We start from the raw sequence: 20,118 nt of genomic DNA, 5'->3' as shown, positions 1-20,118 counted from the left end.
AATGCAATATGCAGGTAGTAAGGTCCCTGCACATATCCAGCCATCTGTCCCATCTGTCCTTTCTCTAGGACATTTGTTTTGGAAAAGCAATAGTTTGTGATAAAGTCCGGGGGTTGTTTTGAAACCATACAAGTCAGTGGAAGCCATTCTGACATCTTCACAGTTCTTCAGTACTGATTCTTAAGACATTGAGAGTAGATCTTTGCAATAATCTTATTACTAATATATATTAAAAAATTAAATTGTAAATGCCTGTAAACTGATGAAACAGGTTGGTTCTTTTGATAGGTACCAACAAGAATGTCCTAAGTCAGAATAAAAAAGGTGTGTCCAAGGAGAAAGAAAGAAGTTTGCATATGGTCATATGACATGTGTTTAGCTGAAACTGGGGGTATTGCAGGCAAAGAAATAGCAGCATTACTGTCTGCCCTTGAGAAAAATGATAGAGTTTTAGGAGAGGCTGAGTAGCTTTCTACTGGTTCCTGCCTGGATTAGTATGGTGTCAGAACAGTGCAGTTCCCCTCAGTGTCATAAAAGCCAGGTTTTGAAACTAATTAGTGGGTGTATTAAACAAACGCATTACATAGCAAATGTAACACAGATTATTTTGCAGAGATTTTTTTTCTTTCTTGAGGAAATCTCACACTGTAAGTTTAGGTTCTGGGGAAGGGAGGAAAAAGAACTAACTGGCATTGTGAGGTTGTGTTTCTTATCTTGGTAAGACAAACTAAATGAACAAATAACAAAATTTTCCCCAGCTTCTAGCTCTGCTTCAGCATTTGAACTCTAAGCTGTATTGAGTTTGATACATGCAATTACAAATAAAAAAAATTGTGATTCTGCTTATGCTACTTGGGATAGAATAAATGTGAATCTATGTGATCTACATTTGACTACACAAAATTTCAGTGTCCAGTTTTAAGGTAGTTCTGTATATATTCTTTCGATTAATGAAACAGAAAAAAAGAACTCAAGAACATCATCTTATTTTGAGGAAGGCAAATTGCTTGACTGCTTAGAAATACTTCTCCTTTTCCCTGTTCCATGTGGAAGGAACTCAGCTAACTTAAGACTAGACACCAATTTTTAGAGCACAGTGGTAATGTGAAGGTAATTATAGTCTGAAAGATATACTAGTCAAATACTCTAAATTTACTGGCTATGTAGAAGAGTTTCTGCTTTACTGCTGCAATTATTTGAATTAAGTGATCAGAGAAAAATTTGTATTGAGCTGCTTGCCTTCCTGATTCAGAGCTTTGAAATGGTCATTCTTTTCATGAATGCTTTGTTTGTTATGAGCATGCATTACACATGTGACAGTAGCTGCAAGTATTAGAGTGAGTCTTGCCAAGTCACTACCATGCACAGGACCATACATACCTCTTCTGCTTCTCCGAATATTTACATGCATTGAGGGCTTGTTCAACTTCCTTCTTCAGTACTGGCATGTGGCATACTGCATGGACAGTGTGGTGGGTTTTGGCAGATTTTTTTTTTCCAATTTGTTTTTTTTTTTGTGTGTGGTTTTTTTGTTTGTTTTTATTTTGAGGTTTTTCTGGGGTGTGGGCTTGTTTTGTTTTTTTAATTTCCTTTTATTTGACTCCCTTGCAAGTTGGGAAGTCTTCAGCCAGGGTTGAAGTAAATGCAACAGAAGATGCCTACAATAGCAAAAGGGGAAATATAATTTCTGAATTTGCAAATATTTATGCATGTGGTTATTTCAGTCCCACAGAGCTTGATCATGAGAGATCAGACCCTTTGGCTGGAGTTTCAGAATATTCCATGATTTCACTGTGAATGTTGTCAGGATATAAAGAAAGACACAGAGAAAACAAAACTAAAATTTATTAAACATTTGGTAACTTTGAGAATTGACATCCATCAGTGCCTTTTAAAACTCTAAAGTTTGAGGAAGTTTGTATTTAATTTCATTTTATTTAATATTTTATCTCTATAGTTAGGCTGCTTCTTTAATAAAATATTGTGTTTGAATGTTTCAATATAAATGTACTTGCCTGAAATTTTTTTGCTGTAAAAAACCCAAAAAGCCACTCAGCGAGAAGCAGAGCACCTGTTCATACTCTACATGTTTCATAAGTGCAATTTACCACTTAACACTTTCTCTGCCTATCCTCATAAGCACTGAATTTACTGTTTGAGTTTGAAGCATAGAAAATCTGATTTACCTTTAATTTGCTTATATGACCTCTGATAGTATTATTCATTAAAAAACAATGTAGTACCACTGCAGCACAATCAGTACTTGAAATTAGGGAGTTTGCTTGGCTTATAAAGGGTTATCTTCTGTATGGAAAAAAAAAGTGTAATTTTGTGCATGTCTTCTAATTTTTATTCTTTTTCCCCCAAGATGTGGGTTAACTGTAGAAAGTATCTTCCAGGACTGGCTCGACACTTCTGGAATACCAAAGGTAAATATAAAATAACAGTTCACACTTATTGCTGGAGTCTTGCTTTTCTCATTACATTATATATTATTTAAATCATTACCTGAACTTGTAACAGGTATGATTTTAAATAAACAGTTTTGATGATGACTGCTCTCCAAATCTTGATATGAGTTTAGCTTTTATCAGTTGCAGGTTTTTGCTTCTACATTTGTCTCAACAAACCTGCCAAAGGGCAAATCTTACAAAACTTACCCTGTTCATTAGTATTGTAGTCACATGGAAGTGTGCTTTACAGTATAGTGATGGAATCTCCTAAATGTAAGGAACATTGTGCATAGTTGTCAGAATTACTTGAAAGCTTTACTGACTGTAGTAACTAAATGTTAAATTATTTGTACTATTTTTGAACATTGTGACTTGCGTGGGAATCTGCTGCATGGGTAACATCTGTTACTGGTGTTCTGCCATTGACACTGAGCATTGTTTTCTGTTTCTAAGACTAAAAGCTTTTAATATTATCTTTTTTATTTCTGTGAACTGAAAATGCCTAGTTGTGTCTGTGCTATGTGAAGGGTCTAATTATTCATTTGGGATCAAAACTGGGGTGAGATGACATCCCTGGATAAATCTTCCTAAAACCCAATTTTATAGAAAGCTTTTAGCATACGCTCGGGACTCAGTTTCTAACTGATTTCCCCTAAGTGGGCATCCCCTGGGTTGCTTGTGATTTGTCCTACCCAGTGCTTGAATTTGTTTCCACTTTGCATTAGCATTTAAAAAAAATCCCAACTTTTAAGAGTTAGAATGTTAAGTTCTGATTTTTATGTCCAAAAGTGCAGATACTTGGGCAGCCTGACAGAGTGAGCATGTTTGCAGATAAAATTGACAAAACATTTGGAGAGCACATTGCACCAAACCTGACCTGTGCCCAGACACTGTGGCTGATCTCTTCCCTTGACAGCTTCAGAGGTGTGCACATCTCGGGTTCTCTGTATGCTGTAGAAGGTTTCTTGGGAAGATTTACCCTGAGATCAAAATATTCCAAGACTAATATCTGAAGATGCTATAAAATCAAGGTGGAGTCTTTCTTTCACTGTAAAATTATTGAAAGTAAAATGAATTTAATTAGAAGGAAGAAAAGGAAGGGACAATAATGTCATCCTGCATCTTGATGCTCAGTCATTTCTTAGAAAGGGACCTTGATTTTAATGCTATATTTTGGTCAAGGTTTTGTTTCTGGCAAAACAATGGCATAGGTTGTCCAACAATTGGTTTAAGTATATGGGGAAAACTGATGTTGTGCAGTTCTAGTTGTAAGAGTCTGATCTTGCTACTGAAATGTAGGTGTTTTCTGGCATTTTATTTGCATGTATCTTTCTGACAATCAACTTAAAGTCACTAATAAGAATAGGAACACACTAAAGAATTGGAAGTGGTTTTGATTAATGTGAAAACTAAACCCTGTTTTCCTGAATGTCATAAGTTGTGCAAAATGAATAGTGAGCAGTTTCATTACACCTTGCAAGTATCTATTGCTTGTGTAAGCAAAACATGTATCAAAATATTTCCACACCCACTAGGTTTGTAAGTTGTTGTACATTTTCTTTAAAGACTACAGAGATTTCCTTGGTAGTTTGGCTGGTCTGTACAAAAATATCAACAGAACTTGTGCTGATTTAGTATTCTACTTATTCTACTTCTTCTGAGCATCAGAATGCTGACCTCTTCTTCATCTTTCTCCTTCTCTTCCCTCAATAATCTTTTGGGTCACAGAATCATAGAATGGTTTGGATGGGAAGGGACTTTAAAGCTCATCTTGTTCCACTCACTGTCATGAGCAGTCATCTTCCACTAGACCAGGTTGCTCAGAGCCCCCATCCCACCTGGTCTTGAATGCTTCCAGGGAGGGGCATCCACAGCTTCTCTGGGCAACCTGTTTCAGTGTCTCACCACCGTCATAGTAAAGAACTTTCTCTTAATATCTAATCTAAAGCTCTCTCTTTAGTTTGAAGCCATTCCCCCTTGTCTTGTCACTATGTGCTCTTGTAAATAGTCTCTCTCCATCTTTCTTGTAGACTTCTTTCAGGCTGCAATTGGGTAACCCCAGAGCCTTCTCTTTTAGAGACTGAAAAAATGCTATTCTCTCAGCCTATTCTCACAGGAGAGGTGCTCCATCCCTCTAATTGTCTTGGTGACCCTCCTCTGGACTCACCTCAACACGTCAATGTCCTTTCTGTGCTGAGAACCCCAGAGCTGGATGCAGCTCTTCAGGTGGGGTCTCACCAGAGCAGAGGGTCAGAGTCACCTCCTTTGACTTACTGACTCCACTGCTTTTCATGCAGCCCAGGATACAATTAACTTTCAGGGCTGCAAGTGCACAATGCTGGCCAATGCCCAGCCTCATCCACCAGCACCCCCAAGTCCTCCTTGGAAGTGCTGCTCTTTTCTGTTCATCTGTGTAGGGGTTGAGGGGACCTTGTGCTGGAAAGAGTCGAGGAGGCAAATGGTTTGGAAACTTCTCTTTGCTCAAAAAACCTGTCGTGACTAAAAGAAACATTGGTTGAGAGAATGTGTCAGAATGACCACTTTTTGTCTTTCCCTCAGAGCCATTTCCTGACTAAGCTAGATAAGACAAGTAACTCTTAATCTGAGAAGAAACAAGGAAGTATTTCTTTCCTCACTGGTGGAGGAAGAGAAGGAGGGAAAAGGAATGGCTCAGAAGGCAGCAGAGCACATGTCTAAGCCCCTTTGATATATATATATCCAAGACCTGTGGCCTGTGTGTGTTTTTTGCCACCCAGCTGTGACTTCTGGAAGCTGTGTAGGCTTCCCAAAATAAACTTCCTTTCTTGCTTGAAAGTCCACAGCTTAGCTCTCTAATTACCTGTGCGAACATTGGAGCTTGCAATTCCCCCAGCCTATATTGATAGCAGGGGTTGCACCAACCCAGGTGCAGCACTTGAACTTGTTAAACCTTATGAGAGTCCCATGGGCCCACTTCTCGAGCCTGTCCATGCCTTCAGATACGTCAACAGTACCACTCAGTTTGGTATTATCTGCAAATTTGCTGAAGGTGCACTTGATCCCTTCATCTATGTCATTGATGAAGATTTTAAATAACACTGGTCCCAGTATGGACCCCTGAGGGACACCACTTGTCTCTGATGTCCACTGGGACTCTGGGCCATTGACCACAACCCTTTCAATGCAACCATCCAACCACTTTCTTATCCAGCTAATAGTCCACCCATCAAATCCATCTCTCCCCAATTTAGAGAGAAGGATGTTGGGGGAAAGTGTGTCAAAGGCTTTACAGGAGTCCAGAAAAATGACACCTATAGTCCTCCCCTTGTCCACTGATGGAGTCACTCCATCATAGAAGGTCACTAAGATGGTCAGGTGGGACTTGCCCTTGGTGAAGCTGTGCTGGCTGTCTCAAATCACCTCCCCATCCTCCATGTGCAGAGCTTGTAGGAGGATCTTTTCCATGATCTTTCCAGGCACAAAGGTGTCCTCTTTTCTACTATTTTTAAGTATGATTTACACTTGTTGCCTTCATCACTTCTCAGGCTCTTTTATTGAAAGAACTGGAGTTGGTGTAATTCAGTGAATAGGAAGATTTGTTTCTTTTTGCTTTAATAAATCATTAGAGGAGCCTTTATTCCTGAAATCCAGTCTGTAGTAGTTGCTTAGTAGCTTTCAATATGTTAGTATCTGTAATGCAAGTATGACTATAATTGCTAATCACAGAACTATAAATCTACTTGTGTGCTTTACAGGACCTGATACTGAAATCCCCTTTAAAAGTATTTAGATTATTTTTATTTCAGCAAACTACTAACTTGGCTATATGATGGATCTATATAAAGACACACAGACCACATTCCTATATGCAGATGAATGCCACAGAACTGGCTTAGTCTCTCTCATATGCTTTGCTAGGTGAGTGGCCTAGAGTGTGTTTATAGGAAGGTTTCTCTTGGTTCCTTTGAGCCAGCCAGTCAGTCGGTGTGAGCAGAATGAAGTGTAGAGTATCCACTACAATTGACTACCTTCCTTCAGTACTGGAACGACTGAAAAGTAACTGATGGATATCTACTCCAAAGATGTCCCAAAGGCAGAGAAGCAGCATCCTATGCCCTACACAGAAATCAGCAACTTTCTGCTTATGACCGTTGTTATACTTACTCTGGAGTCCTGTAGCATGATAGTTAAAGTCACCCTTATTCCTGCTGCACTGTGATGGGTTCACCTTGGCTGAACACCAGGTGCCCATCCAGCTGCTCTATCACTCCCCTTCTCAGCTGGAGAGGGGAGGGAGCTAGGTGGGAGGAAAAAAAAATTACACAAACCATGGGTTGCAATAAGGCAGTTTATATTTATGCAAAAGAGGAAAACAAATCATAAGCAGTGTGCACATGCACAAAGCAGAAGCTAGCAGTTAACCTCTACTTCCCATAAGCAGCTATGGTTGACCACTTCTCTGAAAAGCAGAGCTACAGCACTCGTAAGGGTTGTCAGTAGAGAGGCATTGCGAGACGGTAAATGCCTCCCTTATGGCTCCTTGCCTCAGTTTTTATCTGGGATGATGTTATATGGTATGGAATATCCCCTTGGTCAGTGTGGGTCAGCTGGCCTACCTGTACCCTCCCAGGATCTCACCCCTGGCTGAAGAAGGAATGTTACAGGGCTGCACTTAGCAGTAGCCAAAACATCTCTCCAACCTGTTGAGGTCCTAAAGGGCTGCACAGCACTCAGGTATTGGCCATTCCTCCCTTGCGGAGAAGCCATCTGCTCCTTCATCCAAGTCACTGATGAACACGTTAACACTGGGCCCAATATGGAACCTTGGGGGATGCCCCTAGTGACAGGCCTCCAAGATAGACCCTGAACTGCTGTTCAGGCAGTTCTCAATGCAGCTCACCATTCATTCATCCAGACTATGCTTCTTGAGCTTGCCTATGAGGATATTATGGGAGACAGTATCAAAAACCTTGGTGAAGTCCAGGTAGACATCTACTGCTCTTCCCTCTTCCATCCAGGTAGAGATCCAATCATAGAAAGCAATCGGGTTGATTAGGCATAGTGTTCCTTATGTCATGTGATCACATAACTGCAGGCATTAGTATAAATGCACCAGGTATGAAAAAAATTATGAAAAAAATTGAAAGAGGTGATAGCACTGCTGTATGCTTCTCCTAGAGCCTTTTGTTACTTTATTTTCCCATTAAGGCTTAATTCTTATGCACTGTTCTACCTTAAACAGTATTTCCTGATTGAAGTAGGTACTGCCAACAGGTATTTCAGAGTATGTACACCTTGTAGTTTATCTTGCAAGAATACCACTCCATGTTTTCTAACCCTGAATGAACACTGGAATACTGCTTCGTATTACAGCAGTAAGAATTTTGCCATTTAAAAATAGTTTATATTCTTTTCCTTTCCTTTCTGCACTGCTTTTTGTAATTGTGGTAATGCTTTTTGTAACTGCAGTAAAGCAGTATTTCCATGTCCACCTACTAATGTTATTTGTAAATCATCATTATTTCTGGAAATATGTAGTCAAGACAAGTCTTCCAGTGGTGAATATTCATTTACTCATAGTATTTCTAGGTTTGTTTGTACATGTTTGTCTCTCAGATTTGAGCAGCTGGGTCTACTGGAAGGTGCTCCTGCCCATGGCTGGCAGATTGGAACTAGATGATGTTTAAGGTCCCTTTCAACCCAATCCATTCTGCGATTCCCTGCTTGTCCTCCTCAAATAAGAAATGGATTGGAAAGGAAACTCATAGCAAAACTATTTAAAAATTAGAGCTGAAATACAATTTGTGAAGGGTTCTAGAAGGGTTCTAAATCAATGCAAGTAGAGTACTTATGAATTTTAGGAGGATGTTACAGCAGCAGTTCAGGTACTTAATGTGATTTCTGTTAAAGCAATATGTTGTTACGAAGGGTCCTGACTTTTGCCTCAGTTATAAGCTATGTTGATTTCCTGTTTCCCTTTTTTAAGCCAAAAATACAGATGAAGGGATAGCTCTACAGGACAATACTTCATGGGGTAGCAGTTATGGTTAATGACTAATAAACCACGTTCAAATATTTTGCAAAAGAATGCTTTTACTAAAATCTTGAATTACCTTCAGAAGTTTTTCACTCAGGTTTTACAGAGGGTACCAGAAAATTTTTCTTGCGTAAAGGTCACTCTTACTGGATCAGAGTGTAGCTTTGTTATGGGTTCACCCAGGTGGGCCTAGATTTGGGCTCTGAAGTGTGGACTAGGCTGAAGCTGTCAGCTGACTTGAGCTGGGCTGAGCTAACAGCTGACCTCTTCTAGCCAGTAAGTTTGTATTCCATACCACATTATGACATCATCTCCAGGGCAGTAGGAACCAGTGTGGGAGTGGTTAAGGCAGTCGCTTCTCAGCCCTCCTCTTGGGAGGACGCACGATGCTGTCCCAGGGGGGATGGAGAGGACCAGGCCCACCACTGGCTCACAGGGTACCTCAGGAAAGTAAAATGTGTTGTTCTGGGTCTCTCCTTTCTGCCTGAGGTTGTCTCCCTGGGGAATAAGCTTCTTCTTTAATAATGTGTAATTAAGACAGTAGAATTTGTGTGTTCGTTAAGAAGTGAGGAACTTGTTGTTGCAGACTTGTGTGAGTGTATATTTGTACTCTCTTCTAATTGTCTCTTTCTTTCTGTGAAAAATATATGTAGTTTTAGTATAAATGCGGTTTGAAGTGTTTTTTTTCTTTCCCCTCTCTTTTCCTCCCTTTCCCTGGTGTTAGGAGGGAGGCTTTTCTCTCTGTGCTTGGGGGGGGTTGGCAGTTGCTTATCTCAAACCAAGACAAGCTTACAGCTTGGCATTGCTAGCACTTGATATTTCTTGTCATTGGTAGTCACGCCTTATCTTGGAATTTTTCTTCGTGGATGCACGTTGTAACCACATATTGGTGGATGGCAACATTGAGACTGTAGCAAGTGAAGTGCGAATTGTGTGTTGAGATACAGGAGATTTGTAGACATTGACAGTGAGAATGACCTGTTAAGTTCAAAAATCTCATTCAAGTTTGTGATTTGGGGAAAAAATGGGAAGTGTCTATGAAGAGGTATAATTTTCTTTGGTATTTAATGAAGTTTAACAGTGAATCTTTTAGACTAATTTCAAAATTACTGCTAAGTAGTAGTCCCAAGAACAAGATGCTGCTGATTAAATACTTATTAGACTCTTACCCCTTGATTATTTTTTTATCTGAACATAGAAATTTTTGTGTGTTTTTTAATATCAACACAGATACTATAACTGATTCAACTGATAGTTGAATTCTATTTGAGAAATCTGAAGAAAGCATATAACTGCTAATTTAAGATACGTACTTATACATGGGAACCATACTTTGAAGAATAGGTACTTCCCCTCAAGAAAATTGTTGTTTGGGGTTTTTTTCCTATTAGCAAGCTTGCACATTGGAAGATGAAAATATCTTTCCAAAATCCATAAAAATGTAAATGAGCATAGGTCAACAATATCAATTATTTAATGTCTTATGTAATGGTAACAAGCACAGTGAAGAAGTTTTTGAATATGAATCACTAGTGCTGTGGGGTTTTTCTGAAATCATCAGTTGTACTGACAACATTGCACCCCATTTTCTTAAAATAAAGGATTTGGGAAAATACAAAAGTGTAGTCAGTGTGTATAGTTGTCTTGGTTTGAGATAAGCAACTGCCAACCCCCCCAAGCACAGAGAGAAAAGCCTCCCTCGTAACACCAGGGAAAGGGAGGAAAAGAGAGGGGAAAGGAAAAAAAAACACTTCAAACTGCATTTATACTAAATCTACATATATTTTTCACAGAAAGAAAGAGACAATTAGAAGAGAGTACAAATATACACTCACACAAGTCTGCAACAACAAGTTCCCCACCTCAACTTCTTAACGAACACACAGATTCTACTGTCCTAACTACACATTACTTAAGAAGAAGCTTATTCCCCAGGGAGACAAACCCAAGCAGAAAGGAGAGACCCAGAACAACACATTTTACTTTCCTGAGGTACCCTGTGAGCCAGTGGTGGGCCTGGTCCTCTCCATCCCCCCTGGGACAGCATCGTGCGTCCTCCCAAGAGGAGGCTGAGAAGTGACTGCCTTAACCACTCCCACACTGGTTCCTACTGCCCTGGAGATGATGTCATAATGTGGTATGGAATACAAAGTTACTGGCTAGAAGAGGTCAGCTGTTAGCTCAGCCCAGCTCAAGTCAGCTGACAGCTTCAGCCTAGTCCACACTTCAGAGCCCAAATCTAGGCCCACCTGGGTGAACCCATAACAATAGTACTGACATGCATAAATGTCAGATGAATCATGAAGATAAACAAATCAAGACTGACAGACCTGGTCTCTAAGTTTTTGACACTTTAAAAAATGTTTTAGATAAAGGCTGCCCACCTGAAAGTTTTCTAGATATGCCATAGGATATGGAGAATTTCGTATTTTGTATGTAGCAAACTATCAAAAAAGTTGTAATGTCTATTATTGTTGATCTAAAGAAGGTTATTGTCATAAAATGCCCTTGTAATTTATTTAGCCATTCCTGTAAATTCCACTTAAGGTACTGGTAAATGAGACACAACAGTGGTGCATTTTTGTTTGTTGTTCAGAAGTTCAAGAAAATTGCTTATATAAAAAGATGCATCATTAAATGTCAGTAAGGACACAAATTTATTCCAGATCTCTTGAAGTTCAGGCGTGGTTTACAGTATTGTTATAATTTGCAGGGTTTGATCTAAGTTTCTTCTGCATTGCATATGATTGATGATTTAGGAGAAAACCACAAACATTTGAGATCCGAATAGTGTTCATACAAAGTGTTGTGTGATCACATTCTAAAATTGGGTAACGTGCTGCCTCAGGTTTGATGCTTACATAGCACTGATTAACTTGGCTAGGTTAAGCATAGATGTTAATTTTTTAATAATTAGATTTTAAAGTGTTGGCCATAACATTTTAGTGTTTCTGTTGTTCTAAATTCTAAAAGCTTAAAACAGAGTTTTAGGAGTCTTAATTCAGGAGTCTCAATACAGTAATTGAATAATTAAGAATAAAAATGCTTTGGGCATTCTCAGCTGGGACCATGGGTCTCCATTAAGGATGAGGAGGATACTCTACCAGATTTAGTTTCATGACCAGCTAAAACATTGGCTTACCTCTTCAGTTAAAAGCCAGACTTTCACAATTGTGATTCAGTTTTTCTTCAGACTATCTTTCAGTATCATATGTGTCCAACTCAGAGGTAAAGTACTTGTAATAGTATAGTAAATCTGCACAAGTAGTAACTTGTTCAAGCAGTTGAAGTGCCTTTGAAACAAATGTTCAGTTTCTGAAATACTTGTGGACTGGATTCCATGTGTTTGTTCATTAGAATCTCTTCTAAATTTAATAGATCTCAAGCAGTCATTTTTATTCCCTTTTCCTATTAATTGCATTGCTGAACACAATCTGTGTTACATGCAGAATGACTGACCTTATCCATATGGATCCAAAGTGAATTTTTTACAGGATTCTCTTAAGTCAAAGAAACTTCATCCCTTAGTCTTTGTCCTCTGGATTCAAAATGTCAGGATTTAAATTATGTTTCAATTTATGGAGTGCAGGGCCAACCTGAAATCTGAAATTTTATTTTCAGATATACTTGTATGAAAAAATGTTATATCTGCTAAATACTATCTTGCTGTTTTTAGAGAAAGATGCTGTAATTTGCAATCTGGACACTCAGAGCACATGGCAGTAGTTCTCAAACAGAAAGGTCTAAATATAAACCATCAGACTACTTTTCCAGTTGCTCTAGAGAGGCAACTGTGTAGTAAGAGATCCTGGTGAAATCAGGAGAGCTAAAAAACAAGAAGAGCATTTTAGTATACTCTAAAAAATATTATCATAATATAGATAATATAATCCAATATGATACATAAATTACATATCACTATATGCTACATAAAATTATTTAGTAATAAGCTTATTATTTTGAGATCCTGTGATCACGTTTTTAGAGATGCTTTCTTTATTAGGTTATGAATTGGGTCTTGCAACTAAATAGGTCATTACAGTGATTCAGTGATTCATCTTTACATAGGAACTTTCTTCACAAAGCAGGGTTGCTAATGTGGGTATGAAGGATGTAGTTGGATTACTGATTTGAAAAAATATTCTGCCATAGCATGTGAAAGTCATTTTGCAGTGTACTGACAGCACATTCTTGAAATTATTGTTTCAACAGGTTTTAGTCTCTTGGAGGCACAGATATTTTTAATTAAGAGGGAGTTTGACTTGAACATAATTTCTCCATAGGGCTGTTACGTTGAAAAATATCAGACATAGCGTGTGGATCTGAAAAGACTGTTTACACCACAACAGTAATTCTTGAAGGAATTAGTTTATGTTACCAATGTAAATGACCATCTTTCCTAAAAAAATAGATAATGTCAGAAAAACCTGATTTTCCATTTCAGTGAATAAAGCTGTAGACATGATGAAAACTGCAAAAATCAGTTGGAGAACTCACTGTTCTTACAGAAGAACATTCTGTACTGGATTTCTTTGTCAATAGTTTTTATCTGTTGCTGATACTCTGTTTCTTGCAATGTGGACACACCAGCCATCCTGTCATCTTCAGATGTAGCCCAATGCCTCCTCACCCAGTTTCTCTGCCAAATTCTGTTAAGAATAGTGGTTTAAAATCCCTGCAATTGTTTCCGAGTCAAATGATTTGAGCCATACGTAATCATCTAGTGACCTACAGGATAAAATACTTCTCTGTATTTTCATGTTCTGAACTATTTTACAAAAGAATGAAAGCCAGGTTTTTCCTGCTGAAACAATTTTCAGGTCATACAGACTATTCTGCAGGCACATCGTACTCTCAGTTTCCAAGTAAACTAACTTCTAACTTAAACTAGTGGTTTTTTCCCAGTAAATCTTCTGTGTGGTAGGAAAACAGTTGTACATCCTGCTTTTTATTATAGTTCCTTTAAAGTATGCTTTTCTGATATCACAAAGGTGATGGCATCTGGTATGTTAGAATTGAAACTAGGGTTGAGTCCATTTTTTGTTTTCTGTTAGAGGGGAAGATGTAGAAAGGTACAAAATTGCAATTTGTAGACTGGTGAAGTTTGCTCTAGAAGAAAATTACTTTTCTGTGCACTTGCTGGTGTCCATGTAGATCTGAATATATATATGTTCAGGGTGTGTATGTTGTGTAAAGTTCAGTAATTGAGAGGGAAATATCTCTAGAAATGAGAGGTGGAAAGTGACCACATTAGTTATTGTCTTGGTTTGAGATAAGCAACTGCCAACCCCCCCAAGCACAGAGAGAAAAGCCTCCCTCCTAACACCAGGGAAAGGGAGGAAAAGAGAGGGGAAAGGAAAAAAAACACTTCAAACCGCGTTTATACTAAAACTACATATATTTTTCACAGAAAGAAAGAGACCATTAGAAGAGAGTACAAATATACACTCACACAAGTCTGCAACAACAAGTTCCCCACCTCAACTTCTTAACGAACACACAAACTTTACTGTCTTAACTACACATTACTTAAGAAGAAGCTTATTCCCCAGGGAAACAAACCCAAGCAGAAAGGAGAGACCCAGAACAACACATTTTACTTTCCTGAGGTACCCTGTGAGCCAGTGGTGGGCCTGGTCCTCTCCATCCCCCCTGGGACAGCATCGTGTGTCCTCCCAAGAGGAGGCTGAGAAGCGACTGCCTTAACCACTCCCACACTGGTTCCTGCTTCCCTAGAGATGATGTCATAGTGTGGTATGGAATACAAAATTACTGGCTAGAAGAGGTCAGCTGTTAGCTCAGCCCAGCTCAAGTCAGCTGCCAGCTTCGGCCTAGTCCACACTCCAGAGCCCAAATCTAGGCCCACCTGGGTGAGCCCATAACAGTTATCAATTCCCTCTGCTTTGCAGGACCTCTTCTGAAATTCATTTACAGTAAATATTTGAATTCCTGCATTTTCATTTTTTCCTTTTTGCCTTCCAGTATCTGAGAACTATTGGAAAGTCAATAAAATGGTATTGATTCAGTGTTCACCTTAAGTAAAACTACCTTCCTGGTTTATCAATTATGACTGTTTATCAATTACAACTCTTTTTGCGTAAGAGCAGCGCAGAGGCACTGAAGTTACAGACAACATATGCAAAGGAAAAGTGCATGATTATAGTTTTTCACTGACTTATGAAGTATCTCTGCTAGCCGTCACAGCCAGAACAATTTAAAACAAGTTTCTGTTTCAATGTAAAATGAAACAATTGTCTATTGCACAAATATCCTGTTGTTTTCTAGGCTATGTACAATTCTGAAAGTTCCTTGTATGCTTGGGATGTGGTCTGACTTGAAGAAGAGCTGGTGTAAATCACTGCCTAAATTATTTACCAGGATATTAGGCCTACCTTCACCTGGTTGGTAGAAAGTGCTACCTTCTCCCCTTATTTTTCAAAATTCAGTTATATTTAATCCTGATGTTGCAAGAATGAAGGATCCTAGCATGCTTTGACATGTATAAATGCTTGTTCTCAACCTTAACTGTTATATAGGATAACTCTGTTAGTAGTCTCTGAAAAAAAGTCTTCCCAAGTTAAAAAGGACTCAGAGGATGGACTAAACTCTTAATTTCCATTGAGAAGGGATTTAAGTATGACAGTCAATGTCATGTGGACAGCAAACAGTACTGTTGATGAAGGTTAATCCAGTCTTTCTCACTCTAAATTTGGCTGTGCCACCACTCTTTTATCTGGTGTAAATAAGCTTTTGAAGTACAAAGGAATACAGTAGGAGAAAAAACGTTCTTAAAAAAATCTTTTCTCCCCTACCTCTCTTTTCCTTGTTCACTCCTTTTCCCCAGCTTTCTCCTTCTTCTTTTCCTCTTCCCTGCCTCTCTCTTCCATGTTTTCTCTTCCAATCCCAGCAAAATATCCTAGTCTGGTTGTAAGCTAAACCTTAATGAAGCATCAGTAATTAGAGTTGACAGATGATTGCACAGCCATGTGCTGTGACAACTGCTTGTTAGGCCCACCCTGTTTCTGTCACTGCCTTCTTTCCTCTGCAGGCTGTCTGTATAGGCATGTTTGCTCTTACCTTACACTCAGTGCTATCATCTTAGTAGGTGATTCAAGGTAGGATGTGCAGAGCAGCCAGCACCAGGAAACTCCAAGGTGCTTCCTCCACAGGGTGTATTACCATTATAAAAAATCAGTATTAATTCCCCTTGAGTTTCCTTCACTGCTATGCAGCTATTAACAAGAAAAGAGGAGCTCCCTATGGGTTTTAACACAGAGAATGTTTGTGTGTTCACAGATTTTCATCCCAAATCAGCCTCAGGGCTGCAGGTCTGAAACTCAATGTCTCTGGTAACTTTTTTTCCCTAGTGTTCTCCAAACATTTGCCAGGAAAGGAACTGTAATTCTTTAAAGGATTTAGAGTACAAATACGTTTGTTTCTGTGGTCCAGCATTTCCCATAACTACTTCTGTGGGAATACACAATCTAATCTGTTAACCAATCCAAGAAATAGTTATATTCATTTGTGTTTGCCATTAACATGATTTTTTATTCATAATTTTGGTCATTCTCTTTGCACTATGTTGTTCTTTCTTCATTCAAATGCACTCAGTTCAAGAGTCAATTTATAGGAGCTTTCAGAATTACCATTTAGTAAAAAACCCGTTGTGGCTTTACAAAAGAAAACCACCTTCTTGATACCAGTTTCAAGTAGACCTGTTGTGAGTGAGATAAAAAACTATACTAAGATTTTCTACTGTGATATCTCTGCTAAAAAGTTCTTCTTTATTTAATGCTTCATAGTGAAGTTGCTTCTATTTAAAGCATTGAGTTTGATCTTGGGTTTGATCTAAAGCTTTTGATCTTGAAAGAAGGATGTCATGGCAGTAAAACAAAAGGAGTAGAAAAGTTTTGTTTTTTTTTTCCCCAAGTGGTAAAGGATACTCTCAAGACTTAGTATGCACTTACTGGACTTGCTTTTACTTAAATCTGTTTGCAAAATCCACCTAATTCTAAATATTTGATGGTTTGCTCAAACGTATGCTTTAATGAGCCCTACTCTTTTGCAAGAGAACAGATTGTCTTTTGAAGCTTTCAGGGAATTGTCATATATAGTACAAAAATAATTTATAAAGAGTATAAATAATTTTTAAAATACTGAACAAACCTTACTAGAGTAATTTTAATTGCACCAAATATGATACAGTCTATCCCTTATTGCCTCAATTTTTTTATTTATAAACCCAAGGCTCTTGCTAAAATCCTAACTTAATTTATAGTATTCACAGTATTCAATTTTGCATGGTTGACATAGCTTGAGTCTCTTCCATCATGGTGGAGCTCGAATATCCCCTTCCAAGGATGCAGATACACCTGTTGAAGTCCCATGCCTAAATTTAATCACCTGTGCACAGCATCTTGTTGAATAAATCAAGCATTTAGCTGAGGCCTAGCAATGGGCTTGCTGTGCTACAATATGACTGAAATGCTGCTCTGCATCTTGCTTTTAAGATACCTTTTAGACCCTCCAAAGCAGTTTCATAGTTGGCTTCTGGAGGTGCAAGCAAGTACCGAGGCCAATATTTGAGCAGTTAATTGTGATGGTACCTTCCTTCTTGAAATAGTCCCATTATTGCCGTTCCTTTGTCCGTACAGACCAGTGACTACCCCTGTTTATGGGAAGGTTAGTAAGAACGGCGTTCACAGGGGTGGTCTTGGGAAAAGTGCGTACCGGGACGAGCGAGCATGGGCGGGTAGGAAGGGGCCGTCCCGTCCGACCGAGAGCGCAGCTCGGCGGCAGCACCGCCAGCAGCCGGGCCGAGCTGAGCTGAGCCGAGCCGAGCCGAGCGGGGCCGGACCCCTCACCTGCGGGCCGAGCTGAGCTGAGCCGAGCCGAGCCGAGCCGAGCCGGGCCGAACCCCGCACCTGCGGGCCGAGCTGAGCTGAGCCGAGCCGAGCCGGGCCGGACCCCTCACCTGCGGGCGGAGCTGAGCTGAGCCGAGCCGAGCGGGGCCGGGCCCCGCACCTGCGGGCCGAGCTGAGCTGAGCCGAGCCGAGCCGAGCCGGGCCGGACCCCGCACCTGCGGGCCGAGCTGAGCTGAGCCGAGCCGAGCCAAGCCGGGCCGGACCCCGCACCTGCGGGCCGAGCTGAGCTGAGCCGAGCCGAGCCGAGCGGGGCCGGAGCCCGCACCTGCGGGCCGAGCTGAGCTGATCTGAGTCGGGCCGAGCCGGCCCGAGCCCGCACCTGCGGGCTGAGCCGAGCCGAGCCGGGCTGAGCCGGGCCGGGCCCCGCACCTGCGGGCCGAGCTGAGCCGAGCCGGGCTGAGTCGGGCCGGGCCCTGCACCTGCGGGCCGAGCCGGGCCGGGCCGGGCTGAGCCGGGCCAGGCCCCGCACCTGCGGGCTGAGCCGAGCCGAGCCGGGCTGAGTCGGGCCGGGCCCTGCACCTGCGGGCCGAGCCGGGCCGGGCCGGGCTGGGCGGAGCCGTGGCCGCAGCGCGGGGGGCGTCTGGTGGCCCGGCCGGGCCGCCCCGGGACCGCCGCCGGCCCTGACGTCCTTGAGGCTCCTCCTCTCCGCGGGGCTCAGGGGCCGGAGCTCGGGGCCCGCGGAGGTATTTCGTTTCCTACCGAGGGCGATGGTGTGCCGCTGCCGAGCCCGGGAGCGGCGGGGTGGCGTGGGGACGGGACGGGACGGGACGGCAGCGAGCGCGGCTCCGGCTCCGCTCCCTGTGTGGCCGGGCCGGGCCGTGGCGGTCGGACCGGGCAGCAGCGGGACCCGCCGCAGCCGAGCCCGCCCCAGCCTGCGCTTTCTCCCCCGTGTAGCCCCTGCTGGAGGAGGACGAGACGTGGAAGGACTGTCAGCTCGTGCAGCAAGTGAGCGGCGAGGTGAGCAGGAAACCTTCGCGGCTGTTGCTACAGTGCACTTCGCTTCTTGCCCTTGCAGATCTGCTCCTGGAGTTTCCCACTTGACTCACCCTCCAGACTCCCGCCACCCTTTTGCGTGAAAGAAATAAATGCTTTCATATTAAGAATAAAAGTATTTGTACTGGGGGAAAAAAACCCTAAGTGTTACCACTTTATGAAATAATCCCACCATCCAAATTTGGCGTTGGTAGTCTGGAACAACGTTTGAGTGGGTGGCTGGAAATCTCTTACTTGAAATAGAAGGTGTAAGGGATAAAACACCGATTTTTCCCCAGGATTTTTGCACGCTACGGTGATAACTTTCCATTTGGCAAGCTCGTCTGGCATCAAACACGTTCTTTATGCAAAAACCTGAAAGCTCTGAGGTGAAGAACATCGTCCTGCACTTTGTTCTGCACAAGTAACTAAACAGATTACCTAAGACCACGTTACTCTGTATGAGAAAAGTGCTTTTCCCTTTTCAGTGAAGCAATTAAAAAACTGTCTTGAGTTTCTTTATAGCTTTTTACTAATGCTGAGTAGCTGCACTCAGGTTGCATCTTTTTCCTAAAAAAGCACCATCATTTTGAACTCCAGGTCACAAAATGGATTCAGACAAACCAGAAGGTCAGAAGAAGCAGCAAAAAGAAAGCAAAGCAGGATGAAGTCGTTTTTGAGAAGGTAAGAGATCATGTCTGTTTGTGTAATGGGACAAAGCACAGCAGATCCAAAATGCTTTCTGATTACACCTTCTTAAGCTCAATAGTGATATTCATTTAGTGTCTTCTACAAGGTGATAGTGAGAAAGGGATGTTACAGATAAAGTTTGAGTCACTGTATGGTTACAATGCAAGAAATTAATAATCTTTTCAGGTGCCCGTAGTGTAGGAGACAAAATTTTCCTATCTTTATATTTAACTGGAACATTCTGAGGAAGAAATGAAACGGGCCTTTCACCTGAGAAATACTGAACTTGAGAGCTTTTGACAGGACCTGCACCACTATTTTTGGAGACTGGTAGCTGAAAAACAGTTTTCATGGTGGATATTGGGACAATGGTAGGTGTGATGCATGTGTTGAAACAAACATTCAGACTGTGCTGTTGACCATTCAGAGGGCGAGTTTGAAAATCATCTCTTTGCAATATAGATTTCAATTAATGAAAATGTGTCTAGAAGGTTATTTTAAAAATCACTGCAAGTATTTTTAAACCTGAATACACCAGATTTAAACTATTTTTAAACCAGTGATTTCGATAAAGCTATTTTGAAACACTTGTTTTATAATTTTTAGTTGACTGGAGAAGTAATTAGTTCATATTTCAACTAAATAGCTGTTTCCTGTCCTGTCAGGGAAAAAAATTTGAATAAAGGTGCACTTCCAAAGCATTATTAGAACTGTAAGGGGTTTTGCTTGTTTTGGTTTTGCAAACAAATTTATGATGATATTTTTAAACTCTTGTTACCTTTAAAGGACTAAAATAGCAGTGTGTTGTTTTGCTGTTTCGACACTGCTTCTAGAATGCATGATGAATCATTGCTCTTTCTGTAGCCAAATTCTTGCTGATAGCATGGCTGCCAGCTTCTGGGATGTGTTGCCTTAGTATGGGCATTGCAACTATATGACAAATGTCCTCAAAGTGCATCGTATATGGGTTATTTATCAGCTCCATGGTTAGCTGAAAACCACCAAAAAGCATCATTTTATTCACTACATGTGTTTTGTAACTGGAATACATCATTCAGTAAAG

At 40.9% G+C, this 20,118-nt stretch overlaps 1 protein-coding gene across 4 annotated transcripts in view; it reads left to right on the top strand.

Moving 5' to 3' along the window:
• AOPEP (aminopeptidase O (putative)) overlaps positions 1–20,118 on the top strand; it is a 195,084-nt gene that overhangs the window by 83,753 nt on the left and 91,213 nt on the right. For all 4 annotated transcript variants that reach the window (XM_071579980.1, XM_071579979.1, XM_071579982.1 and 1 more), the window contains 3 exons: positions 2,369–2,429; positions 18,288–18,350; positions 18,966–19,049. In XM_071579980.1, coding sequence (XP_071436081.1) covers positions 2,369–2,429; positions 18,288–18,350; positions 18,966–19,049 — 208 coding nt within the window. The remainder of the gene's footprint in view (positions 1–2,368; positions 2,430–18,287; positions 18,351–18,965; positions 19,050–20,118) is intronic.

This window comes from Pithys albifrons, chromosome Z (assembly GCF_047495875.1).
Source record: "Pithys albifrons albifrons isolate INPA30051 chromosome Z, PitAlb_v1, whole genome shotgun sequence".
NCBI lineage: Eukaryota > Metazoa > Chordata > Aves > Passeriformes > Thamnophilidae > Pithys > Pithys albifrons.
Note: the sequence above shows the minus strand (reverse complement) of the source record. Positions and strands in the feature narration are given on the sequence as shown.